Source organism: Xiphophorus hellerii, chromosome 22, assembly GCF_003331165.1.
Source record: "Xiphophorus hellerii strain 12219 chromosome 22, Xiphophorus_hellerii-4.1, whole genome shotgun sequence".
Taxonomy (NCBI): Eukaryota; Metazoa; Chordata; class Actinopteri; order Cyprinodontiformes; family Poeciliidae; genus Xiphophorus; species Xiphophorus hellerii.
The window spans coordinates 12,251,202-12,278,559 of record NC_045693.1 but is presented as its reverse complement, the minus strand read 5'-3'; the positions used below and the strand labels follow the sequence as shown (position 1 = coordinate 12,278,559).

At 37.4% G+C, this 27,358-nt stretch overlaps 1 protein-coding gene across 2 annotated transcripts; it reads left to right on the top strand.

Annotated features, from left to right (window-relative positions):
• The first annotated feature begins 181 nt into the window (after positions 1-181).
• psme4a (proteasome activator subunit 4a) lies at positions 182-26,810 on the top strand. Of its 2 annotated transcripts, XM_032553596.1 has the most exons (48): positions 182-832; positions 2,413-2,553; positions 3,111-3,227; positions 3,968-4,024; positions 5,414-5,458; positions 6,717-6,866; positions 7,492-7,555; positions 7,646-7,720; positions 8,068-8,190; positions 8,277-8,369; positions 10,084-10,349; positions 10,448-10,634; positions 10,757-10,846; positions 10,946-11,010; positions 11,251-11,401; positions 12,052-12,150; positions 12,239-12,308; positions 12,417-12,484; positions 12,580-12,795; positions 13,110-13,267; positions 13,343-13,438; positions 13,609-13,664; positions 13,754-13,810; positions 13,920-13,975; positions 14,409-14,507; positions 14,663-14,725; positions 15,360-15,455; positions 15,583-15,714; positions 15,818-16,027; positions 17,196-17,332; positions 17,917-17,970; positions 18,054-18,183; positions 18,275-18,365; positions 18,466-18,619; positions 18,730-18,799; positions 18,872-18,997; positions 19,082-19,234; positions 19,815-19,919; positions 20,022-20,113; positions 21,092-21,223; positions 21,334-21,542; positions 21,695-21,780; positions 21,886-22,014; positions 23,030-23,185; positions 24,976-25,138; positions 25,229-25,362; positions 25,449-25,589; positions 25,765-26,810. In XM_032553596.1, exons 1-47 carry the CDS (start codon positions 636-638, stop codon positions 25,581-25,583), a joined length of 5,553 nt encoding a protein of 1,850 aa, XP_032409487.1. In that variant the 5' UTR covers positions 182-635; the 3' UTR covers positions 25,584-25,589; positions 25,765-26,810. The 2 variants fall into 2 exon arrangements, with proteins under 2 accessions (XP_032409487.1, XP_032409488.1); XM_032553597.1 differs by lacking the exon at positions 3,968-4,024 and having other exon boundaries at positions 636-832.
• Positions 26,811-27,358: the final 548 nt, after the last annotated feature.

Below are 27,358 nucleotides of genomic sequence, written 5' to 3'. Positions count from 1 at the left end.
ATTTTGTGATTCCAAAACAGACTTAAATTAAAAATGTTGACCTCGCCTAAGCACAACTCAGTGTGGCACTTTTGACTTTAAATGGTATGAAACGGGCCTTCGTGGTTCTTCTTCTAGCAGGGTCGCTTTTTTCGACGAAACACCAGCAGCGAGGTTTCGTCTGCAGTGAGCTTTGCAGTAGTTGGATGAATCAGTTGACGTTGACAGACCTTGGGATATGACAGTGCTTTTGTAGTACAGAGCTAACTTTAGCTAGACCGTTAGCTTGGTAACAGGGTTTTGGTATTACGTTCCTTGAACGGGAGGAAACCCGGTGACGGGGCGTTTTATTTTTCTTAGCGTTGTGTTTTCAGTAACATTTATATCTTTTTTAAAATGACGCCGGTAGTGTTGTGTTTTTCAAGGGAGCTGGTTTAACTTAAGATACATGACAAGCTAGCGTGTCATCAACTTGTGAATCTCCTAACTTGGTACTGTGCGGGCCACAACAACCTCACTTTTCAGCCGGTAAAGTAGCTATTGGGGAGCCGATAGACATTATTTTAACCGGGTAGCAAACCAACGTGCTCCGAAAACTTGACCGAAGGGAAGAGAAATTGCTAGCATAACGAAGCTAGCCGGCTGGAAGTTGTAAAATGAAGAAGGCACAGTCAGACACATTAGGTTTTGTTCCTCAAAAAGACATCGTATACAACAAACTTTTACCGTACGCGGACAGGCTAGATGATGAATCCAGTGAGATTTTGAGCAGAATAAAGGGGAACTTGGGCCGAGCTGTACTGCTAAGAGAAATATGGCCCGGTGTGTTATTTTGGACAAGAAAACTTTCAACGTAAGTACCGCACAAATATTACAGTCATGTTTTTTCACTTAACTATGTTTTCTTCTTATAACTAACCAATATACCGTGTGCAGCATGCATGTGGTTGTTTGGTATGTGTAACGTTTATACTAATTCTGATCTTTGATCGACTTCAAATAGTTTATTTTGCAATACAACTTTAGAAGTAGTCGCTTTGTAGCATGGCGTTCTTTTATGACATCTAAAATGTCCCACAGCGGTGAATTCAAAATAAAGAAAATGTGTTCTATGCGTCTGATTAGGATACTTACCGGTTTCATAATCAGGGTTGGGACTGTTACACACTCTACATGACCCAGTCTAGAGGGACTAGGTCATTGTAGCTTTCGCTGTGCTTTTAGATCATTTATTCTTCTGCTCATTACTTTTTGAATCACCCACAAGGGTGACCCCTCACCCAATTGAATGTTGACTTGTAGGCTTCATTTGAAACTTCCCCACATGGTTCCATCCAAAATAAACAAGGTTTTCAATTTGCAGCGTCATCATGGTGGGAAGACAGCATCTTTTGACTCTAAAACTCGCTTTTCCTTTTATTATATGTTAATAGTTTACTAGTCAATTTCATCTAAGCAAATATTTGCTAAATATTTATACATTTCTGACTTTTGTATTTCCACCTTTTAGCCAAAGAATCCAAACTTTATCAGAAAGTATAACATGTAAACAGCCAGTATAGATTTTCATTGCACAATACCTTGACTTGAATATACCAAAGCTTTTCAGTGCATTGGTGTTTCAACTAAACTAGACTGAAACATTTATATTTTACATTTATTTATTTATTATTATTATTATTCAAATGTTTAAATAGACTTAAACAAAAATGTTTTTGGTAAGCATTGTTTTCCATTGCTTTTACGTGCTTACTGTCGAATGTATTACACTTTTATTTGTTGTTATAATCTCTAGAAAGTGACACACGTATTATTAGGGACAGTTGGGAATAACAACATTATTTCACTGCTGTTGTTGGCATGCTTGTCAGTTCTTGTCACCTGCCTTTAGTTGGCTGTTTACCTCTAAAGGTAAAGCTGTTTACCTTTAGAGGAGTAATGTGTGACAGTCTTCTATTTTCCACTCTTTGGGGTTACTTTGATGGGGAATATTTACAAACTGACAGATTTTTTCTTTCTTGTAAGCGAGGGAAAAGTATAATAGCCCTTCTATAGCCAGCTGACCAGCAGTGTGCAGCAACAAGTTAGGGAAGGGCAGTGCTGTGTTACTCTATGCTATACACAGGTGGAAAAATCCCTGATCACTCTGGTATCTTATTAAAAGAACTTTAGCAGTTTTTATACTGCAGCTCACAAGAACCCGAGTTTTACTTCAGTTTGATTATTATTATTTTTACTGAGCTCTCATTTGGTTTTCTGTTTAGTTGATTATTTTAAATAGTAGAATAGTCATTTGTTAGTTATTAAAATCTCTCTTTTTTTGACTGCATTTTTAAAATATGCACACAATTTTAATTTGAATGTCACTCTTGAGTCATCTAACAATCTGTTAAACGTTAAAGTAATTATTTCTAATTTGTCCTTCATCTAAAGGTACATGAGACTTTATGGACGGAAATTCAGCAAAGAAGACCATGTGCTGTTCATCAAGTTGCTGTATGAGCTAGTGACGATCCCCAAGCTGGAGATCAGCATGATGCAAGGCCTTGCTCGCCTACTTATAAACCTTCTCAAGTAAGAATGGGCGCAGAGCCAGGAGATCTGGACAAAATCGCAATGAAACCTTCTCAACTAGCAATATGTTTATGGAACATTAACTATTTAAAAGTGCAAATATGTTTTATTAAATCAAAATAATGCAAGTTACGTTTATTGTACTATTTCCAATCTGTTCTCCATTTGAGGAAGGTATCTAAATTATGGCCTTGCATAGTTCATGTTAGGTCATATATGCTGTCTGTCTTAATGAATTTTAAGACCTACCTTTACAATTATTGTTGACTTTTTCATTTTCAATGAGTTATACAAATTGGTTTATTTCCCAGCACTAAATTGGTGCTATCTGTTTTTAGACAAATGTGCATGTTCTTCTCTTCTTTTGATTTCATAGTGAATATAATTTTGAATATATTTTCTTCTATAGTTTTCATAATAATTACAATGTAATTACAATATCCTAAGAACTGTCAGCACAACAAAGATGATGCATGCAGAAATCTATGTCCAAATTTTGAACCATTATATGTGTCACCTGCACTGATATTCTTATCGATGTTTCATTGATCTGACAGAAAAAAAGAGCTGCTGTCGAGGGAGGACCTTGAGCTGCCGTGGAGACCGCTGTATGAGCTGCACGACCGGATTCTGTTCTCAAAGACAGAACATCTGGGTCTTAACTGGTTCCCTAAGTATGCATCAGTTCAGTGATTTGTTAGTTGTCATAAAAAAAGTTCTTTAAGAAATGGGTAAGATTGGATTTTTAAGATGTATTGCCATCTGTCAAACTAGCTAAAAATTAAATGGTACCGTTTTTATTTTTAGACTTTGATTCTGCATTAGGTAACCAATCTCATTAAAATCTCACTGTAATCTTGTTTTCTTAGCAACTTCTTACAGTTCTATAATTTATTTTTTAAATTGCTAAATTGTAAATATGCTTATATTTTAAGATTAGAACTTTCATAAGCAAATCTTTTCATACCCAAATTCATTATTTGGCCGTTTGAATAAAGAGCAATTGTTTTCCTTAACTGGGTCAAATGAATGGCAGCAACTGGATTATGTTTTCCCTGAGATTCCTTCCTAAGCCTTGTACAATGATCAGTTTTTACTATAAAGCTTGGATTTCACATTGTTTTTTGAGAAGTATGAGTTTTGAATAATCTTATGAAATATTCTTTAGATGTGCTCCATGGCAAGCAGTGCGAGGTGCTCTTTTATGGTGCTATGGGAACATTGTATGATTATGACAAACTACTGAAAAAGCAAACTGCTTTAGCTGATTGCTTGTTTACACCTTCCAAAAAAAACTAAATCACACTAATCTACAAAAAAAACTCAGATTACTCTCATCACTCTGTTTTGAGCAATTGGCTCCCTGTCATGTGCTCCAATTGTTCTTTATGCTTTTGTCTTCTTTTACATCCAGTTCTCCATCCCCTCGTTCTTCTGCTAAACACGTAATGTTAAAACTGGTTCAGAGGTGGTAAGAACAATACTTCTTTGTGTGTTATTTTGAAATTTTACTTTACAAATGGCTGGATGTTGCTATGTAGATGCTGCATGCAAAAATAAAACCCGAGGCACCATATTTTATTTATATTTAGTTTATTATTAAGAAAAAAAACATTCATCAATGTTAACATTTCACTCATATCGGAGACTGTCGCACTGCAGCTAACATGTTTTATTTTTATCTGTCCTCTTGAGCAGCATTTTAGAGAATTTTAGGGACTTTTTTCTAGGATTTCCTCTAAAGTCTTTTTAGGTTTTAAAAAGACTACAATGATGTAATGCAACAAAATATGGAATACTATGCAGAAGCTAATGTTTATGGCACATTATGGGACTTTAATGATGAGTAAAGACACTCCAGTCAGACCTGCTGATTTCAATTTTGATATTTTTTCTGGTTTGCTTTATATGTCTTAAAACATTAAGCTCATAAGACAAGAAATGTGCTGCAGGAAATAGTTTTGAATCCAGAAAATGAGAATTACAAAATTATGTCCATGAAAGTATTAACGCTTATTCCAAATCTGAAGCATTTTTGTGCTAAATTTAAAGTGCATAATAGTACATCCAGTGCATTGACATGTTTATTGATGGCAGATTACCTTAATTTGGATAACAATAAACAGTAGAGTTAATAGTAAAATAATTGTTTTTTATTATTTTATACCTAATTTCAGTCAATCATAGGAACATTGACTGATTCCCATCTCTGGGTTATTGATTGGTGTATCTACAGATAACATAACCTTGCCATTTGAACACATAATGATTGTGTGTGTTCTGTCAGGTCACATATGCTCTGCTAGCTTGCAGTGAATTTTGCTATTCCTGCTTTACTAAACATGTTCTGGATTTGCTTAGTAGCCAAGGTTATTATCTATGTCACTCGAATGACCTTGAGACACAGTATATGTCAGAAAGTGAGGTAGTTTGAATCCAACACTTGTCATATTGTTTAGTTCAGAATCCATACTTAAGTGGTTGAGTAGTTCCAAATGTTGAATTTGCATTATTTCTGTTCTTTAATGTAGATATTTTAATACTACTGCACACACACATTCATATTCAAGTCACCCTATGAAACACATGCCTTGTTAGCAGTAGGCTATAAAATGACATCACAGTTGTGTGATGGTTGAACATCATCTTGTGTATGTCGTTAATTGGATTAATTATGTTTAATTACTTTATCCTATATAATTCTTTCAAAATCTTGATTAGATGTGATTTAATTTATTGGGGGAGGGAGGTTGTGCATGTAATAAAATTTAAACTACATTTGTGTGGTGAAAGAAGCTTTACTAACAGCAGTGCTACAGTGAGAAGTTAGTAACATCTGTTTTGTTTTCTTTCATTTTAGCTCAGTGGAAAGCGTGTTAAAAACACTGGTGAAAAACTGCAGACCGTAAGTCCATTTTAAATATCTTTATCATCTTATGCCATTTTAGGTTTCTTTATAGATTTGGTTGAGGGGTGAATTTAAAGGCTGATGAGGTAATTTCAACAAACTGTGTTATGTTGCTAAATGGTGTCTTATGGATTTAGTCTCAAACTTTGTTTCTTGTGTTGTCAACAGCAAGTCCAGAGCTGTGTCCATGCAGGTATCTTAGGCAAGCTGTGGGACTCGTACCTTAGTTTGCATTACCGGAGGAAGATAAGCCTATTACCTCATCTAATTCTGTCTTCAGTTAGAGTTCCTGTAACTGCGAGAAGAGGGAGTCTTTTTGTTGTGTGCTGGTCAGACTCTTGGGATCAGTAGTTAGTCGGGGAAAGAGCCTAAATTTAATGTTAAGTGAAGAAGATTACTGATTTTAAACACTTGGTAATGTTAAAAAATGTTACCATGGAATACCCTATAGTCCCATACTGAAATGCTAGAAACTACAGTATTGTTCAACCACATGTGCTTCATTTTTCATCCAGATATAATGTGACCAGAAACATACAGGAAACCTGCAACACTATGGCCTTGTTGGTGATTCAGTGCCACCAGAAAGTATTCACACTTTTATGTTAGGAAAGACCAAGTGAAGAAACTGTTTAAACATTGTTGTAATAAAAAATAATCTAAATACTTAAATTTAATATTCACGTAAGTATTCATGGTAGTTGAGGTCAGTTACATATGATTCCTATAAATTGAATTGTGGCGATTTCACTTGATTGAACATGATTTTGAGTGGAACACACTTGTAAGGTGTCAGCTGTCTGCACGTTAAAGTAGAAGCCAAGAAAGAAATAAAACAACATTTCTCTAAACCTCTAGGGAGGAGGATTTGTCAGAGATTTTGCTGCTAGAGGTACTTTATCAGAAATATTCAACTATCGGTTTGAATAAATATGAAATCTATCATTATGAATCATGTTGTGTGGATCTTTGAGATAACAGTCTCAAAACTGTTTTGGTGGAAGTGTAGCAAAATATTGAAAGTGCTTTTTTTTCATGCTACTTTCTGCTGGCTCTGGGGGCCAGTTGATTCATAACACATGCCTTCTTTCTGTTTAATATATAGCATCTCTTTGTATTCTTGTTTAAAAGAGCGCAATCTTTACTCAATACCTCGTTCATATCATTTTGAATCATGCCTTCTTTTCCCTGCCTATTTTTAATTGATATATTGTAACAAAAATAATTCTGATTTTGATTTCCTTTACTTCTTCAGGTACTTCTCAGAGAGTGCTACCCAGGAGATGCTGGATGAGTGGAGGCCTCTCCTTTGTCCCTTCGATGTCACCATGCAGAGAGCAATCAGCTACTTTGAGCTTTTCTTACCCACAACTCTACCTCCTACGCTGCATCATAAGGGGTTTAAGTAAGAAACATCTCACCCTCTCCTACTTATAAATGAGATAATGAAAATATTGTTTGTGTCTGAATTCTGTTTACCTTGATGGTTCAAAAAGACTGCTAATATATTTTGAATCGGATAAATAAAAATTAAAAAAAGTGAGTGAATGAATACGTAGAGTGACGTGCTTGCTGTTCTTGGTCAGTTATGTCAGCCATTTACAAAGGCTGCTGATTCAGACGTCATGATAGCTGCTTCTGCCTGGCAAGGATAATGGAATAAGTGTTTGTGTGAAAATGCGGTATCCAATTTTAAGCCATTGAGATGAGAGCCATAAAAAGATCCAAGGCCCAGTTTGCTGTTTTCATAAACGGACAGATTAAAATTAAATAAATCTTTTAGCATGACCAAATCTTTTTTCACATTCAAAAAATGTTGTATTACTGCATGATAGTTTTGAAGTTGCATGATTTATTTACAATTAATTTAATCTTAGTAATACCTGGGAAGCATCTCAGATAGTAACCCTCATGTATTAAAGGTCCTAGTAAGTCATAAATATACTTTAAAGTGTTTTATTCTATAAAGTGTGCACTTTGTATTCATAAGCATTCAATTATCTCATGCTAACATTTGCTTATTTTCACAGGTTGTGGTTCGATGAGCTGATTAACTTATGGGTGTCGGTGCAAAATCTCCCAAGCTGGGAAGTTGTGAGTAGATTCACAGTTTTAAAATGCTCCAGATGTGCAGCAGGAAGCTTCTAAGTTGTTTTTGTAACACAGTCATCTGCACATTTACAGCACCTGGTCAATCTGTTTGCCCGCTTAGCCAATGACAACATCGGCTACATTGACTGGGACCCCTACATTCCCAAGGTTTGCTACACTTTTTTTTTCTGAATCACTTTCTTTATTTACCCGTTAGTGTACCGGGGTCTTGTTTTGGTAAATCTGTTGCGTGCTCACATCTGTTTATGTGATTTGCATGCCGTTGCATTTGCTGTGTGTCCCAGAAATAAACTATCAAGTTTCCCTCTTGAATTTACTCCTTGACTGAGATAGAGAGTGACTTGCATCATATTTGTTTCCTCTGAGTGACACCAGTTTGTGCAACAGATGAACATTAATATCCCTGAGCTATTGAGTTCAGTTATATCATGTGTTTTTGATCGGTTTCACAATGTACCGAGAAGATTAAAGTTGTTTCCATCCAACTGTTCCAGATTTTCACAAGAATTTTGAGGAGCTTAAATCTTCCTGTTGGGACCAGTCAGATGATGGTTCCGCGATATGTCACAAATGCCTACGATATCAGCCATGTGGTGCTTTGGGTTTCATCCCTCCTGGTTAGATCACAAGCCAATACATTATGCCAATCTTCCTGTTTTTATTCCACACCGTCTTTAATTGACCTTTGCTGTGGCAATTTCAGGGAGGACCCAGCAAACAGACTCAAGCACAGCTCAGTGGCCTTTTCAACAGCATCACCTCCTTCTTCCACCCATCAAACCATGGCCGCTGGTTGGTGAGTCACAGTGTATTTCTTGTCAAAGGCTGTAAAACTAAAAACGTCTCAAGAACAAAAACAGCCGTAATTTGTGCCTCGCAAAAACTATAATTGAACTTTCACAGTATTTTGTTGTTTTACAACAAAAGACATCAAAGTATTTTATTGGGATTTTATGTGATTGATCAACACTCCAAACTGCATGAATGCATTTCTGTGTCACTAATTTTTACCTTTTCCAAAAACTCCTCAAGTTCAATCTGATTGGATGTTGCTCTAATTTTACAATTTGATCTAGCTCTGGACTTTGACTGAGCCATTCCCACACATCATGATGCTGCTTCCATATTACACCCCCCAGTAGTGTTTTGTATTCAAGTCAAAAAAGTTGAATTTGACAACATGTTTGCTGTGTCCCCTACATTGCTTGTGACACAGGACAGCGATTACTTGACTCTTGCTACTCTTCCACACAAACAGGATTTATTGATTAAACAAGTAAAAGTTGTTCTACCAACAGCTCCTCCTCAGTTACCTTGGGCCGTTTGGCTGCTTCTGTGATTAATGGTTTTCTTGCCCAGTTTGTTGAATTACTTTGACCTCCATGTCTGGGTAGGTTTGCGTCTGCACAATACTGTCTCCATTTTTAGATGATGGATTCAACAGTGTTAAGTGAGTCAGTGCTCAGTCCCATTGTTAAAGCTTGGGTTATTGTTTAAAACTCAGTACCTGACATGTCTGCTGTGCTCCTTGGTCTTTCACTGAACTGCTGGATTTATTCTGAGAATTATAAATTATATCTAGGGCTATCATATTTAAATGGTCTGCATTCAAATGCATTCCACATTTTTCCTATTTTTATTTATTTAATCATTTTTAAAACTCGTATCTATTTCCTTCCACTTAACAGTCATCAATCACATAAAATCCCAAGTTACTGGATATAATTTTGGGAATCACCGTTTTTTGAGAATGCCAGTAACTAACTAACCAGTAATTTACAAACCAAAGGAGTGAAATGTTTGTCTTTTTGCTCTTTAAGTAAATTATTCCTGAAATTTGTTTTAACTTCCTGCATCATGGAATAATGATGGGGCACATTGTACTCATGGAAGGCATCTAGGGCCTGTTTACTGTCTAGGTTTACATTGCTCATAAATAAGAGCAGGACACGTGGGAGAGACGGCAGCAGAGTTATTAAAGGTCACTGGCAGCGCGGCCACATGCCTTTCTGTTTTGAGGATGCCTTGCACTAGATATGAAGCTGCACAGACGGCAATGTGCTTTTGTACACAAACCTTTATTCTTTGCCAAGGCGATGAGTTCTGTCTATTTGAGGCTGTTGCTTTGGTGTGTGAAATTTTCCGCTACTTAACTCTAGCTTTTGATGTTACATGTAAACAAAGTGCTAAAACTAAGCAAGAGAAACATACAGGCTCAATTTCTGATAGTTTTTTGTGGATATGGACTAAATTGGAAGTCCTTTTTGAAACTCAGCTTTTTTTTTTACTAAAATGCTGCCATTTTAGTTTGCACAAGAAGACATGAGGAGCAAGATAAAACTGTTCACAGTATATTTGTTTTTGTCTGTATGTCCATTATGTCATCTGTGTCTCTAGATACTCCATTCGACACCCTACACCTTTTTATGTGCAAACAAAGGCCTGTTGTCTGCCTCTGTCTCCCCTTTGTCATGTATTTGTCTTTCTGTCCTTTTTGTTCTCGCGTCCAGATGAAGCTCATGAAGCTGCTACAGCGTCTCCCAGCCAGCGTGGTTCGGAGGCTTCACCGGGAGCGCTACAGAAAGCCCTCGTGGCTGACCCCGATCCCAGACACTCACAAGCTCACTGAGGAGGATATCACAGAGTTTGTGCAGAGCATGATGCAGCCAGTTCTGCTGGCCATGTTCAGCAAGACGGGCAGTCTGGACGCAGCCCAGGCCCTGCAGAACCTAGCTCTGATGCGCCCTGAGTTAGTCATCCCGCCTGTTCTTGAGAAGTGAGTTTGTGCCGTGCATTTGAATTGTCCTGTGTGTCCTGGTGTAAAATGAGCCACAGATTAAAATATAAACAATTTTTTTTTTCTTTTCTCTGTAGAACATATCCTGCTCTGGAGACTTTGACTGAGCCCCACCAGCTGACAGCCACTCTGAGCTGCATGATTGGTGTAGCACGTAGCCTAGTATCAGGTGGGCAACGCTTTCCTGAGGGACCCACTCACATGCTGCCCCTGCTCATGAGAGCTCTACCGGGTGTGGACCCCAATGACTTCAGCAAGTGCATGGTGCGCTCCATGGCTCATTTATCTTCTTTCTGCTTTCTTGCTTTACTTTTCTAGTTTTCTTTTTTGGGAGCTTGGTGGTAAACTGCAGACAACTGATCAAAACGTCTACTATTTTCCTTCAGATCACATTCCAGTTCATTGCTACATTTGTGACTCTTGTGCCTTTGGTGGATTGTTCGTCTGCCCTACATGAAAGAACTGATTTGACTGAGGTAAATTATCACAACTTTGCACCAGTTCTCATAAGTAAATCAGTGATGCTCTCAGATGTTTGCAAAAACGTTCATGACATGGTTTGTGTGACCTGTTAGGTGGAAAGGGAGATGTGCTCTGCCTCTGCTGAGTTTGAGGACTTTGTGCTTCAGTTCATGGACAGGTAAGGCATTTTAAAACAAATAGTCTGCATGTTAGAACCAAATACATCAGCATTTGTTTCATAAAGGATGACTATAAGCTCCTTTATGAAGCCTATGCCTTTCTCATCTCTAGACAACAAGAGAGTAGTTGGATGTTGCATTTACTGCAGATTTCAGAGGCAATTTGTATATATCTGCTTTGTCATGAACAGGTAAAACATGCAAATCAGTTTGCTCAGTTTGTTTTTCTTTTCATACAGATGCTTTGCACTGATAGACAGCAGCACTCTGGAACAAACCCGAGAGGAAACAGAAACTGAGAAAATGACTCATTTGGAGAGTCTAGTAGAGCTTGGACTGTCCTCAACCTTTAGCACCATCCTTACGCAGTGCTCCTTGGACATTTTCAAGGTAAGTTTTCTGGACTCTGGTTTGAGGCAAAGTCCACTGCCATGTGCCTCCAAATGACATGGCCCATAAGTATTTCAGTAGCGTTTTGGAAAGTTTGCATATTTTAACATTTTATCTTTGTAAACATGTATTGATTAAAACTCAGCCTCCAGGTGTAATTTTTCTCATGTTGGCTCCCTTCCCAAGTGTTATTTGACCTTTGTTCTGTTTTATATTTTATACAAATATGTAATGTTGCATGACAAAATTACATGCTATTCTAACAGTGTCTATTTTTTAACTTTTTGTATTTATTTATTTTAAATCTCAACGCTTCATGTTGCCATTGTTATATTTTTAATCTAAAGCTTGCATCTAGAGCTTTTCAGAACTGTCTTCAGTATCTATCTTTCCATTTTTAAGATAATAAATAAATCGCACATGTCTAATAATACTAAGATATTAAATTGTGTGCTCAGCTTTAATGTACTTGTGCTTTTACAGATCTTGGAAATGTAGTGTACAACTTAATATGTGCTTCAAAATGCTTCAACTCAACTATAATAAGAAACAATGAAAGAATAAAAGATAGTCTTTTATATATATGAACTAATTTGTGCTTATTTTAATTATGACTTTAGGATATATTTGTCATATCTTCTCATTTCCAGGTGGCTTTGGAAAAGGTTTTTAATTTTGCCACCACAAACATCTTTGAGACGCGCGTAGCTGGAAGAATGGTGGCTGACATGTGTCGAGCTGCTGCCAAGGTAAGTCTTACTAATTCATTCCCTCCATGTCATCCAAAAGCACCTTCTCTTCTGCTTAAACCTCATCAAAAACTTCTGTACTTTTCAGTGTCACCCTGCAGAGTCGCTCAAAGTGTTTGTTCCACACTGCTGCAATGCCATAAACCAGATTGCTGTCAGTAAGTCCATAAAACACACAGAAGGCGTAAAGAGTTTGCAGATATACTACTCATTATTTCCCTGTTAGTTCCTTGTTGTTTACCCGATTAACTTATTTTTATAAACAGATGAGGAAGTGCTGAACGAGGAAGAGCTTGATAAAGAGTTTCTATGGAATCTGCAGCTGCTGTCTGAGGTAAATTAACTCACTAAATCTCATATTTCCTCATTATTTAAAATCCTCTGCTGCAACAATGATTTTTCTGCTATTTTTTTCCAAACGAACTTCAGGTAACTCGCGTGGACGGTGACAAGCTCATCCCCTATCGCTCTGACCTGGTCCAGATTTTGCAGTTGACCCTTCACCTCAAGTGTAAACAGGGCTACATACTAGCCTGCAACCTGTTGCACCACGTCCTGCGCTCCACTGCCCTCATATATCCCACAGAGTACTGTAGCGTGCCTGGAGGCTTCCACCAGCCAGTCTGTGACTACCTCCCCATCAAGGTATCTTTGTGTAGTCCTAAATGTTAACTCTAAATGTCATTAGCGTTATCAGATTTGTTTCAGCTGAAATATAAAGAAGTACTTTCAGCTACAAAATGTGTTGCTTCTAACAATTATTCCATTTTCTGATGGTAGAGTTTGATTATAAGTAGTAATTCAGAAAGGAATAGATGCATTGAAATTGTACTTTTTGTTTGAAAAACAAAAAACTTTGCCATTTTACCCTTTAATTCTCTTAAATTCCTTTTTTTTAATTGACATATTAGATGTCATGCTTTTTGTGTTTCATTTTTATCTGTTTTGTTTCCTTATAGGACTGGGGTCGGCCTGGAGATTTGTGGAACTTGGATATCCGGTGGCACGTCCCGAGTGTTGAAGAAATCTCGTTGGCTTTCTATCTGCTGGACCTGCTTCTCCAGCCTGAACTCCAGCGCCTGCAGAGATTTTCAAAAGGAGAACAGGAAATGAGCAGGTGAGAAAAGCTCAGTGTGGTCTCGCTAGTTTTTATTTTTGTCATCAGAAGTGTTGATGGTCTCCTGTTTTCCAGAGACGACGTGCTGCAAAGCCTCACGATTGTTCAGCACTGTCTCCTGGGAGCAGGAAGTCTGATGGCTCCACTGAAAGGAGAGCCAATCCCTGACCTGTGAGCGATCACTTTACAATACATTACTATACATTTATTTCTAATAAACTTTACTCTGAAGGAAAAAACTTTTTTTCCCCCCCTAATCTGTAGAAAAAATGCAGCACTGTCTCGCAAAAGTTATTTTCAGTATTAATTTGATTGTTAAAGATCCTCTATTTTTTTCTCAGAGTTCACAGCCTGGTGAATCTGGATGAGACTACCCTTTACACGGGAATGGATTATGGTAAATCACCATCTCACAAAAATTAAAGGATAGATTTTCCAACAGAAATTTGAGTTTATTCTTATTCTGTCAATTCTCTGTATCTGTAGATAAGACCAGAGAGAACTACAGAGATGCAATTTGTAACGTCATGAAAGAACTCCTGCGTTAGTATTCACCAATCTGCTATTTTACCGCAGCTACTGCTGTATTTTTTTTTCAGTCATGACATTTATGGTGAATTTATTTATCTATTTATTTTTGTTCTATTTGCAGATTATATTTTGGAGCACTCTGAGGATGACACAAAGTCTCTTTTCTCCATCATCAAGGTGGGCAGGAAGTAAAGTAGACTTGAGTAATTCCGATTTTAAGCTTGTAAACTCACTGAGAAGAAAAGTGGGACATCCTGAAGAAGAAATCTCATTGGGATGTAATTATGTAAACTTAAAGATAATAATGACTTTGTAACTTACTCAGACAGAATTTTCTGCTTTCTGTGACATGTTACATGACCAAATACAATCTCTGGTCCCTGTTCTAAATGTGCTGGATCCTTGCAAGTTAATTTATTTACACAGAAATTTCTTACTGCTCCTTCTGGACGACAGTTTATTTTTTCCGCACATGGAAAAATGTCTTGGGTGTATTTTGTTTCACATAAACTGAGCCATATTTGCCATCTTAAATTGCATTTATTTTTCAAGAACTTTTTATGCGCAGGACTGCTGTAGTAACTTAGAACTTTTCTGATTTTCTTTTCAGATAATCAGTGATCTTCTACACTTCAAAGGTTCTCACAAACATGAATTTGACTCGCGCTGGAAAAGCTTCAATCTTGTGAAAAAATCTATGGAAAACAGAGTAAGTGTCTAGGTTTTGCTTGTTTGTTCCATGTAACACTTCTAATTTAGAGGAGGTCTTAACAACACAGTTGCATCAAAGACGCAGTAGTTAGAGTTAGAGTTATGGACACTGGCTGGTGATTTGAAGAGTCTAACATGTTGTTGTATCTGCAGCTTCATGGCAAAAAGCAGCACATCAGAGCTCTGCTCATTGACAGAGTCATGCTCCAACATGAGGTAAGTTCCACAGGGAAATGTTACCTCTGTAAATAGAATGATGTCAGACTAGTTGGGTTGTTGTTAGATTTTGCTACTTTTCCAAGTCTCAATTTTGTTTTATTAGAGAACACAATACATATAGTCACAATGCTCGGTCATTTGCAAAAGTCTCTGACTCATGACAATAAATTTAAAGTAGTCAAAATGACTCAGCATGTGTTTTCTTCCAACTTAATTTAATGGGAGTTTTTAATCTGAATATTCAAAGCTTTAGAAAAGTGTCTGGATTTTATCAAAGCAGAATATCATCCTTGAGACTTTACACAAACGTTTAGTGCTCAATCAGGAACTTCCTGTCTGAATTCTGACTCACCTTGCTGTCTGAAAGCAGAAAAATCAAATGTCTCCTACTAAAAGAAGATTTCTATGTGGTTTTTGACTTTTCATGACACTGTGAAAACAGCGACAGAAGCAGTGACAAAAGCACATACCACAATGCAATTTGAATCAATAATTAACTTATAATTTTTTATGTGAGACTTTCTAGCGCCATTAAGCATTTTTTGACTTAAACTACTTTTAAATTCAAATAGTTATCAGCAGCTTATGAATGTGTTTTTGCATTCATAACCTTAAATGGTTGTTCTTCTAGCTAAGGAAACTGACAGTGGAAGGATGCCAGTATAGAACCACTCACCAGGAGCTGATGAAAGACTTGCTGAGACTCTCCACGAGCACCTACAGCCAGGTGAGTTTTACAGGTTACTTTTTTTTTCTTCTTTTACAAAGTATTACATTTAATTTGCACTGTGGTCTTTTTTAGGAAATAAATTCACATTTTATTACACTAAATTAGAACTTTTAATACCTTCCAGATTCGCAGCAGAGCTCAAAGTGTGTTGTTCACGGCACTGGGGACCTACAATTTCTGCTGCAGGGATCTGATCCCACATGTCCTCGAGTTTCTCAACCCAGACAACAGCCGTGTCACTCAGCAGCAGTTCAAAGTATGGCCATCCTCTCCGTAGCACAGAAGCTCCCAAGCAAATTGTTTACCATGGTATTTTTAGAGAATATTAATAATCTATGTTATAACTCTATATGTTCCAGGGAGCTTTGTACTGTCTGCTTGGGAATCATAGTGGCGTGTGTCTGGCTAATCTACACGACTGGGAGTGCATTGCTCTCACGTGGCCTGGGATTGTACGTTCTGGCCTGAGCTCAGCCATGTCTCTTGAGAAACCTTCCATCGTGCGACTTTTTGATGACCTTGCTGATAAAATCCATCGGCAGTACGAGACCATCGGCATCGACTTCTCTGTGAGTTCCTGCGCTAGATTAAAACCAGCATGTCTGAGACAAGACTGGAAGCTGGAAATTGAAAGGCAGCATTGATTTCTGTGGGACTTTTCTGTTTTCTAAATTATTTGGAATTTAAAATATTTAATTTATTTATTTTATCATTGAGGTTTATGAGAATTGGAAACAACTCTCATAAATAGTTATTTATGAGAGGGCAGTTGGGCAGTTTGATGCCCAAATGTTTCAAAGTCTGAAAAATTATATTAATAACATAACAACTTTTCTAAAGCACCTCACAGTTGATGATTTATTTCCAATAACCTATTGATGATGATTTTTTTTAAAGCTTCTCACTGACGTGGAATATAGAAAACTTTGACTTGTTACTCAATCAGAATCCACACCAAGGAATTCAGATGACAGTGCAGTCTGGTTCTGCTTGTCTGGACATATTTACTCATCTCAAAAGAATTGGATTTGCTGCTGGCAAGTCATGCTGAAAATATTAACATTTTCAGTCATTTTTGAAACATACTATTTGATAACCTTTGAAATCTGAAACATGTTGACGTGATAGTTTTATCATTCATCATGATTTTTTTTTTTTATCCCTGGAATTTATCTGTAAGTGGATGGTAGAACTGCACAATATACTGAATCACAGTCTTCATTGTGATGTCAGGGAATGCTAATTACTGTTGGGATCCAATATTTGGTAGCATAGTGTATCTCAGGTGTCATGCATTTATAGTCTCCATATATACAATACATTTGACCAGATGGATGAGCTCCAACTCCCCTTAACGAAAGCATTTGATCTATAGTTTTGGTGGGTAAAATGCTAAGCTCACTGAGGGCATTATGTAATTGTAAAGAAAGAAAAGAGTCTGAAAAAATGTGGGTTAATGATATAAATATTGAAATTGCAATTTTCAGCCATATTATTGGGATTCTATATTTTTCTGATATCAATCAGCCCAGTGAATTGTAAAACTTAAAAGATCTTCCTGTTTGAGCAAAGGCCGTAACATCGTAAAGTCTGGAGGGCATTTGAGAAACATAAAGGTGTCTATGGTCGAGTGCTTTGGACTGTGCTTTGTGCAGCATATCACTCCTTTCTTTAGTTTGTTAGAACTGTGCCGATATAAACAGACTATCCCTGACATGATCTTTTTGGTCCCTTTAGATCCCAGGGGAGTGCTGTGCTGTGGCAAAACTGCTAATGACAACAGGAAGTCCTTTTCCTAATGAACCTGTGCCTCCTGAGGAGGAATCAGAGGAGGGTCTGAAACGACAGAAGCTCAAAAACTCTGAGGCTGTTGAGTAAGTTTTGCTCCAACAGCCCAACAGTTCAATAATCCTCAACACCCACAGCTTGTTGAGATATACTGTATAATCTGCACCAGCCATTTTTTGTGTAAATCTTTGACCTGTCTATTCTAACTTTAATCAGATTTTTTTTAACAGTGGTTGTTTCCAACCTTCCTGTTGGGAGTGATTATTAGCTATTTATGCTAGAAGCAGAAACAACCCTACATGAAATCAATTATGGTCGAAGAGGGTTTTACTTATATTTTAAAACAAAGAAATAATGATTATGGCATTTATATTTTTTAATTGTTTTTAATATCCTGTAACACAGATTTAGTACCAAATGCACACATGCAGCGTATTCCCTAGAGAATGTTTAACCTTATAGTAACCCAGAGATATTCATAAAACTTCCGGTATTTCCAAATTTCAAATTTTCCTTAGAAAAGTATCAGTCAGACAGCCAATATGCCTCTGTTTAAAAAAAAATACTATTTCCTTTTAAGCAGCTAAAGAAGTTGTTTTATACAGTTGAGGATTCATTTTCCTCACATAACGGATGGGAAACTAACTCTTTTTTGTCATTTTTTTTGCAGAAAGTACAAAGGTCTCATTGGGGATTTGATTGATTGTCTCAGCAACAGAAACCTGTAGGTTGTTCTAATCTACTTTGAATAAATTTCTTCAGATTACCTTATTGCTGCCAATAACACTCGGCTCTTTATTGCTGTAGGCCCTGGAAGTTTGAGCACATTTCAATCGGTTTTCTGTCATTGCTGCTGCGAGACGACCACCAGCTTCCTCCTGCTGCTGTCACATTCTTTGTGAAAAGTCTCAACCACGATTCCCTCTATGTCCGAAAGGTGGGGCACACACTGAGAATGCGTGTAGAAACCATGTTTGTAGTGCCATCTTATAAAGCATTGTTTGAAATGTATTATTATTCTCCATTAGGTGGCAATATCAGCCGTGGCTGGAATCATGAAACAAATAAAGAGACCTCATAAGAAAGTCCCAGTCAGCCCGAAAGAGATGTCCACGTACTGTAAGTGTATTCTTGTCTAGTTTTCTTTTGCATATTGTTTAAATTGTTTTTAAATCTTGACTTTGTTCAGTTAATTTAAAAATCAGCATTTTTTTGTTAGGTGAGACGGTGGAATTTGGTAGGATTGCAGCAGGAGACCGTCCAGACAACCAGTGGCTCCAGTATAACAGCAGCAACCTGCCACGTAAACAGCAGGAGTGGGAGCAATGTGTGTTTGTGGAAAAGACGCATTGGGGTTACTACTGCTGGCCAAGGTTCCTGATTTAATGACAATATTTTTCTGTACTGGTCATTTTTTTAATTCCTGGCTATTTTTCAATCAAACCATTCATATTAATTATTTTGAATCATATTTGATCTTTAGAAAAATGCTGATCTATGCACCTGCAGAGGAGCAGCCCACACAGATTCTGAGCAGAGAAGAAATGACTGAGGTTTGTGCACTAAAACAACATCTACAGGTCACGTTATTGTCATTTACTAAAAGTTTATGCTCTTCTCTCCAGCGGGAGCTGATCATCTTTGACCATTTCACCGACCCAGTGTTTATCAACCAGTTTATTGAGTTTCTCTCTCTGGAGGATCGAAAGGGCAAAGACAAGTTCAGCCCTCGCAGGTTCTGCTTGTTCAAGGTGAGACCCGAAGCAAACAGCTGGGTTTTAAAACAAAGCCAAAAACACGGACGCTAATTTTTCCTTTGTCTCTTGATCTTCCAGGGATTGTTCAGAAACTTTGGAGATGCCTTTCTGCCCGTGCTGCAGCCACATATGGAACGGCTGGTGTCAGATTCGCATGAGAGCAAGCAGCGCTGCGTTGCTGAGATCATCTCTGGACTGATACGAGGCTGCAAACACTGGAGCTTTTCAAAGGTATATTTATTATTTCCCATGTTTGTTTTCCTGTTCTTGACTCTGCAACAGGGGTCTGCAACCTGCATGTGTCTCTTTAGACCCTCCACTGTTACTCTTAAAACTTTGGTCAAAAATGCTAAAGAACTGAGCAATTTTATAACAGATGAAAGTAATATAAAAATGCTAGCCTTAGGTGTTTTTTTCCTTTCTTTTTATGCATTATATGCGTAAAATTTCTACAATTATGGACAGTAAAAATGTCAGAATTTTTTTAATGAAGTATTTCTTTTCATCAGACATTTGCAAATCTGTTTTTTTTTTTGTTGTTGTTTTTTTACCTAATTTTCGTAAAAATTTTATATCTCATTGTTTTAATTTACTAAACCAAGAAGCAAAAATAAAATCGGTGTACTTATAATTAAAAAATCTGAACAAATTTCCTACAACAGGAACAAAAAGAGCTATTTTGTTTGGACAGATTTAGTTTCATTAGAAAGAAGCTAAAAATGACTTTTATGGTTTTAAAGGTCGGTGACTCTTGCTCTCTGGTGTGTTTTCGTTTCATTTCTTTAACAATGCAAATGTGTTCTGTCGGCAGGTTGAGAGCCTTTGGGAGCTGTTGTGTCCTTTGCTTCGTACTGCGTTGTCAAACATCACTATAGAAACCTATGCAGATTGGGGTACCTGCATCGCCACAGCCTGCGTAAGGCCTTTTTGCTCAAATGATCATCGTGCTCCCGTAACCCTTTCTCTTACGTTCAACTTGAGATGCTTAAGTTGACTGCTGTTTTTTTGGCTCTGACAGGAGAGCAGAGACCCACGCAAGCTTCATCGGCTGTTCGAGATGCTCATGGAATCTCCTGTCAATGGAGAGGGGGGCTCTTTTGTCGATGCCTGGTGAGTACAAAGACATCAGCTGTGCGGTGCTGCAGGATGTCATGTGACATGAGCCTCTCCCAGCACCGATAGAGAGCTGGTGAATGGAAAATAATTAGAGAGGCTTAATACCTCTAAAGGGGAGCTGTTTAGCTGAAATGCTCAGACAGATGGCAGGTAGACATAAAGAATAGTGGTGTGTAGTTTCAGGAACAGGAAAAGCTAAAAATAAGTTGGTATTGGAGTAATGAACATGGAAAACTGCAGTAAAAGATGCATTTCAGGAGGTGGAGAGTCCATGTTTCTGTTGCACAATTTTCTCTCTTGAATCAATTTGGAGACACTACTCTGTGCTCCTTTTATTTACAAATTGGGCTACTGTAAAGATTTTCATTTTGAGTTTCTTAAAAAACACAGTTGAAAAGTTACAAATATTTCAAAAAGTAGCTGCACATTTTTTCTTGTTTTATGAACCTTCGTCATGTGCTTTGACATCGCTTGCTGTGGTATAATCCTTTTTATACCTGTTCTTCCTCAGGTTCTTGTTTGTCGTGTTTTAAAATACTTCAGTTTTACACAACCTGCATGTCATAGGGCTTTTCTCTAAGTCCCATTCCGTCCCAGGCATCATCTTGTATTTCTTGTTTTGAAGCATCTTTTAAAGGATGCTGTGTTAACCATAAATTATATTCATATAGTAAAGATAAAATCTCCTCCTTGACTTCTGATATTTGATATTTAACTGGGATGTTTATCATTGTGTTGAAATGCCTGTTGTCTTGTAGGAATGTACATTTTTGTTTTCATTTTGTTTAATATCTCAAAAACTGAACTCTAGTTTTCCCACTTCTGTTTTTCTGTAGTAAATTGCTTGTGACTAAATTTCCTGCTTGAATAAATGAAAAATAATATTTTATTACATTTACCAAGCAGTAATGCTGTTTCTGTCTCTGATGTTGCTGAGCCAAACAAACTGTGAGAGTTCTCCTGTGTCTCCAGTCGTCTCTACGTGCTACAGGGTGGACTAGCCCAGCAGGAGTGGCGTGTTCCTGAACTTTTGCACAGATTGCTTCAATATCTGGAGCCCAAACTCACACAAGTGTATAAGAATGTACGGGAACGTATCGGAAGGTGGGTGATTTTCTTTTTCGTGTTTTTGCTTCTGTCAACTCATAGTAAAAATAATATTTCATATATTCACATGTTAATCTCATTACATTTCTACTTTGTTGTCTTTCCAGCGTCCTCACATACATCTTCATGATTGATGTCAACTTGCCTTTCACTCAGCCAACCTCCTCACCGCGCATCTCAGACTTCACGAAGCGGATCCTGTTGAAGCTCAAACCTCTGACCGAGGGAGATGAGGAAATCCAGAACCATGTGATTGAGGAGAATGAGGTGGAGGAGCAGGACGAACGAACACAAGCAATAAAGTTACTAAAAACAGGTGAGTTTATTCGTCACATAAACCGTTCGCTCTCACCAAAAGATGCAAAAGGTTTAAGACCTCATAGCAACAGAAAATGTTTTTAATTATGATAAACTCCAACATTCAGAGCAGTTAGGTATTATCTGAGTTTTAATTTTACATTTCTACAGTACTCAAGTGGTTGATTGCAAGCGCTGGTCGCTCTTTTACCACGGCCGTCCCAGAACAACTACAGCTGCTTCCTCTCCTCTTCAAGGTAGAATACAACCTTATTTACACCTTTGACCTTTTAGCGTAATCCAGCTTTTATTCTCATGAATATGTGCACCACAGAATGAACGGTCTCTGTTCTGTATCCCAGATTGCTCCAGTTGAAAACGATGACAGCTATGACGAACTGAAGAGGGATGCAAAGACCTGCCTGTCTCTGATGTCTCAGGGTCTCCTCTACACAGATCAAATCCCCTTGGTTCTCAGTGTCCTAAAAGAGGCGAGTCATCTGGAAGCTAAAGCTGTTACTCCACATCTTGCACGTTTAAAGGAATTGTTCAGGATTTTTTTCCTGAGGCCTTGCTAAAATGTTACAGACATTTAATATCATAAACGCTGTAGATGAGTCTTCATTAATTGTAATTCCAGAGTAGTAAGAAATGGTCAAAGGAGGACCAAGAACAAATCAGACTTCTGCTAATTTAAAACATCTCCAATCTATCAAATACTGAGTCATAGCGCTATTTAATTAACTTTCAAGTCATCATATGAGCGTTGAGCTGTTAATCATCAAGAAGCTGGCAATAATTTACATATATGATGGAGTTAGGAGGTGGTGCATCACCAGTGATCTTCCTTCCTATGTGAAACATGGACCGCAAAACAAACCTGCAGTGCTTCTTGTCCAAAGTTTTGTTTTTTACACACCTTTTGTTTTATTTGAAGAAGTTAATCTGATATTCTTTGCATATTCTGTTCCAAGTATGTTTTACACAAGAAGAATATTGATCATATTTTCCTTTCACACACAGATGATGTTAATAATCAGCCTACTGCTTAGATTTACCAGAAGACCACTTTGATCTTGGTCTCTCTCACACTAACCTTGAGGGCTAAATAATTTTTTTTAATGTCTAATGAAAATGCCCAGAGAGTTTTCTGCTGTGGGTAATATATCAATCGCTTGTATTTCTTAACAGATTCTCACTTCACACATCCTCAACAATCAATCTAAGGCTTTTTTAGGTTCATTTTTTAAAGAACTACAACCATTTTAAAACATACAAAATTAAAAAGTGAGACTAAAGTATGTTTGAAGATTCATTTTGGGATTTGCAAGCTCTTTCTTGCAAAAATCAATAGCATAATACAAGCAGGTGATAAAGTGCATCTTTTAGTTCCTCGATTGCAAAGAACCTGATCTTAACTGGGCAGAAGTCCAGTACATCCATTGTTCCTTTTGTGAAACAAAGGCTTGAATTATCTTATTAATGTAGTCCGTTGTTTTGTTCCAGATTGCTGGTAGCAGCTCTTGGCACGCCCGCTATACGGTGCTCACTTACCTCCAGATCATGGTTTTCTACAACCTGTTCACATTCATGAATGACCAGAAAGCAGTGAAAGATGTTCGGGGCCTGGTGATAAAACTCCTGGAGGATGAGCAGCTTGAGGTAAAAAACAAAAAACAAAAAAAAACTCATCGATTATAAAGATTAAAGTCATTCATCCTGTCACCAAACATGCGTTGTGATTATAAGAACAATCACAAAGCTTTTGGCCGGTGCATGTTTGTTTATGCTAGCAGACACTTGCCGTGTCTTTCAGCTTTACTGTCGTGATTCAGCATTCTGCTCCCGGCTCTTTACTCCCCCCTCCCCAGTCTTCTTTCTGTTTCTATGGAAACCAGTGGCTGCAGTAATCTGTTGCTATGGAGATATTGTTCACAATTTGATGGAGGACAAGAGGGAGAGGAAAAGGAACAGAGACAAAGAAAGTGTGTGTCTGCGTGTGAGTGGGCAGGGGGTGAAACTAACTGTTTTATTTGACCTTATAAACTAACCTGCGCCTCACTTATGGACCTGAGCTATTTATGATGCTTTTGACGATAAATTACCTAAAAACGTCACCTCAGAACAACACCATTAAGAACACATTGGTCTTTTATTTCTGCGTTTGTTTGAGAATTTTTACTGCACAATGTACAACGGTTCACTTGGCCTAAATGACAGAGGAGTACCTTCACTCACTGGTTTGCTCCAGTTGCCAAACTGGTGGCCGCTTCTGGCCACTGGGCACAAACCATACCTCATCAAATATTTTGCTGTTCTTTTTTTTCTTTTTTGCTGTTTGCAGCAGGAAATTCTGACTCGGCAGAAACCTTTTTTACTTTATTTGTGTTTTCAGTAGCAGTGGTTTTCAACAGTGAAATTTAAAGAAGCAGAATTTCATTTGTTTGACAGCATTTAAGTAATTGTATTATTTTGAAAATACATTAGATGAATCTTCAGTTTGTTTTTCTCCAGCATCTTAAGAAATTAAAGCATCATTGAAAGGTGTTATTTTAGTAATTTCATTCAAACTTTAATACTCTTGTAGATTCATTACTCAATTAAATTATTCAATAATTAGAATGATTATTGCTTGCATTTTTTGAGAAAATTAGAATATTACCTAATAAAGCAGCTTCTTAGTAGAGGGAAGAAGAAATTTCTCTACATTTTTTTATAGACGCCTGTCTTTGAAGTTGACAAAACACAGTAGATCAATGCAAGCAAACAACATGGAAAAAGACACTGTAGTGGTTAAGTTTGTGTATGTTGGCTGTTTCCTTTTAAATATGTCCCCCAAACTCCTAAATGGGCTTTACTTCACAATCCATTAAAACCAACACTTATCCTTTGTGGATGTGCATTTTTTTCCACCACACTTTTTCTCCTTCCACTTAGCTTCTAATTGTTTAGATACAGCAATCTGTCTATTGAGCTTCTTTCACAATGACTGTCCACTGTCAGCTGAACAGTCATTGTGACAGCAGTCTTCCTCATGGCAGCAGTTTAATGACAGCAGTCTTCCTCATGGATGAGGAAATCATAACATTTCTGTGTTAATGTTCATATTCATTGCATAATATTAAAATATCCATAAAAACAGAATTTTTGATTTCCATTTGCTTTAACCCATGATCATCAATATTAACAGAAATAAATGCATGAAATTTAACATTTTGTGTAAAATAATCTATATACAGGTTTTACTTTTTGAATGTAATTGTTGAAATAACTTTTTTTTCTCATTATATGTTGCCAACCGTCTGTATGGCACAAATGTTACATGTTATTAGTGAATGCTAGGAAACAAAGGCGTTCTTTGTATTTGGTCCCAAGACATGAACATTGTATTTGCTGCTACTTTTCAGCGAAGCAATATATAAAAACTTCATGATCCTTCCTCCCTATTCTAGGTGCGAGAAATGGCTGCCACCACTCTGAGTGGCTTCCTTCAGTGCAACTTCCTGTCCATGGATGCCCCCATGCAGGCGCATTTTGAGGCTCTCTGCAAGACACGTTTGCCCAAGAAGAGGAAAAGGCAGCTTGGCTTTGTTGTGGACACCATCCCCTCTGCTGGTACAGAATTAATCAGAATAGTTGGTTGGATTTTTTTCCCTTGAAATTCCTGAGACTTACTGTACGATCCATTTCGGTGCGTCTTTGCAGACCTTGTGCGCCGCCATGCAGGCGTTCTCGGTTTGAGCGCTTGTATTCTCTCCAGTCCTTATGATGTTCCCACCTGGATGCCTCAGCTGTTGATGGATCTGAGTGCCCACCTTAATGACACCCAACCCATTGAAGTATGTCTCTTTTTTTTTTTCTTGATGGTCACCCCATTGACCTTCAACAAAAATAACCAGAACTATTGTTTTTTTGTATTTTTCAGATGACTGTGAAGAAAACTCTGTCAAACTTCAGACGGACTCATCATGACAACTGGCAGCAACACAAGCAGCAGTTCACAGATGATCAGTTGTTGGTCCTCACCGACCTGCTGGTCTCCCCCTGTTATTATGCCTAAAACCTGGTGAAGCACTTTAATTTTGAAGATTTGTTTAAATATTAATTGCTCAATGTGCTTGCAAGGAAATTAAAAAGCTTTTAATTACTGCGTAGAGCAAAATAAAACAGCTTTAGATTATCAATACAGTAGTCAGCTACTTAAGCTTTTCTTACAGTTGTTTGTGCTTCTGTCTGTTTAGTACGATCCCAGACTACACAAACACCAGCCTGCACTGGAGAGGAGTCCCTTGTTCCTGAAGGATTCACAAACATTCACGTGGAGCCCGGAAGAAGAAAAGCAACAGCACATGGAAACTGCATCGCAGCTCTCAGAAGGATGAAAAATATTGTGTATTTATGTATCTAGCATCTTTACATTTCTTCTATACTTAATATTTAAGGATCAATCGTGACAGGGAGGAATGACCTGCAGTTTGTAACATTACTGTACAGATTTTTTTTTTCCTTTCTGGCTTGTGAATCCTGCATGTACACAAGCATGTGTGCGTGTGTGTTCACAGGATGCTTGATGACATCTGCTTGTAAGACAACATTTCTCAGGATTATATCCCAAGTATCCACTCTGAGCCAACACAATGTCCAGTGCAGGACATTGTCTTTACTATGTTCTGGCCGTGATGTGTTTGCTACAAGCCGCAGAGATTTAACTATGAACCGGTGGTCTCTTGAATTTCCAACACACAATGTTTGTGTGATTGTTTAATCTATATATGAGTATATGCATCATGTATGTGTATATATCATGGTATAGAAAATATGCACAAACTTGTCTATTTATTGACCTTTTTTTTTTTTTGAAATGCTGAGTTTAAATTTTTTTTCCATAGTTTTCATTTAACAGTATGTAGACGACTGATATGTTTGCCTATTTTCATTTTAAGGGCGAGAGCAATCTGCCCGCTGCTGTTCTGTGTGATGCGTTTGCTGTGAGGACCCAACCATTGTGTGATCACTGTGTCATGAGTCTCAGTGCAAGAGAAAAAAGCCAAATTTGCCTGTCCATGAAAGGACCCCTTCCCTCAGATATATTTGACATTTTCTGAAAATTTGAAATTACGTCAAGTTACTTTGGTTAGTGTCAGTTTTTCTTTTTTTTCCTCTGACTTGAAACCAGTTAAAACATCAAAACATTTAGTACCTCACAAATAGTGTAGTGCCAAAACTGCAGTGATTTTTCTTTTTTTAGACTTTCTGGGATAATAATAAATTGTTTGTAACAAAAAGAGCACTTGTGAAATTTTCTTGATGTCCTACAACAAGCCAAACCCAGATTAAATATTTTCTTTATTTTTGATTTTAGAAGTACTTATTTCTATTCACAATAAACTGGTAATGTAAAGTAACAATGGTTAGTCTACAGCTGTAGTTCTCAAACTGATTCATGAAATATTACTTAGTTACAAAATTATTACTATTATTTGCAAGGTGAATCTTAAATGAACTGTGACACAGAGCTCCTAACACTTAAGACAGACGAGGTGTCTTAAGTGTTAATAGCACATTTATCATTGCCTCATTGGAAAACTCAAAGAGAACTAAAAGCCGGGAATAAGTGCTATTGGTTCGTAAGAGCTGGAAATTGTCGTTTACAACTATTCAATTCGACTCCTAGTTTCTCATTTAAAAATACAGTGGGATTTGCCAAATGACATGCTCAGTGACCAGGCTTCCTACTGTTAAATGCTAATATTTTTCCTCTGTATTTTGTACTTTCAAACTCTTAACATGTTCAACAGATTTTATAGTACCTATAACCAATTTTTCGCTATGACT

Excerpts from the sequence above, each read along its gene's own strand:
- psme4a (XM_032553596.1), top strand. The coding sequence starts at position 636 with ATGAAGAAGGCACAGTCAGACACATTAGGTTTTGTTCCTCAAAAAGAC. Across the intron at positions 11,402-12,051 it reads GCTCCTTGGACATTTTCAAG|GTGGCTTTGGAAAAGGTTTT; the intron begins GTAAGTTTTCTG and ends TCTCATTTCCAG. Across the intron at positions 13,976-14,408 it reads CTCTTTTCTCCATCATCAAG|ATAATCAGTGATCTTCTACA; the intron begins GTGGGCAGGAAG and ends TTTTCTTTTCAG.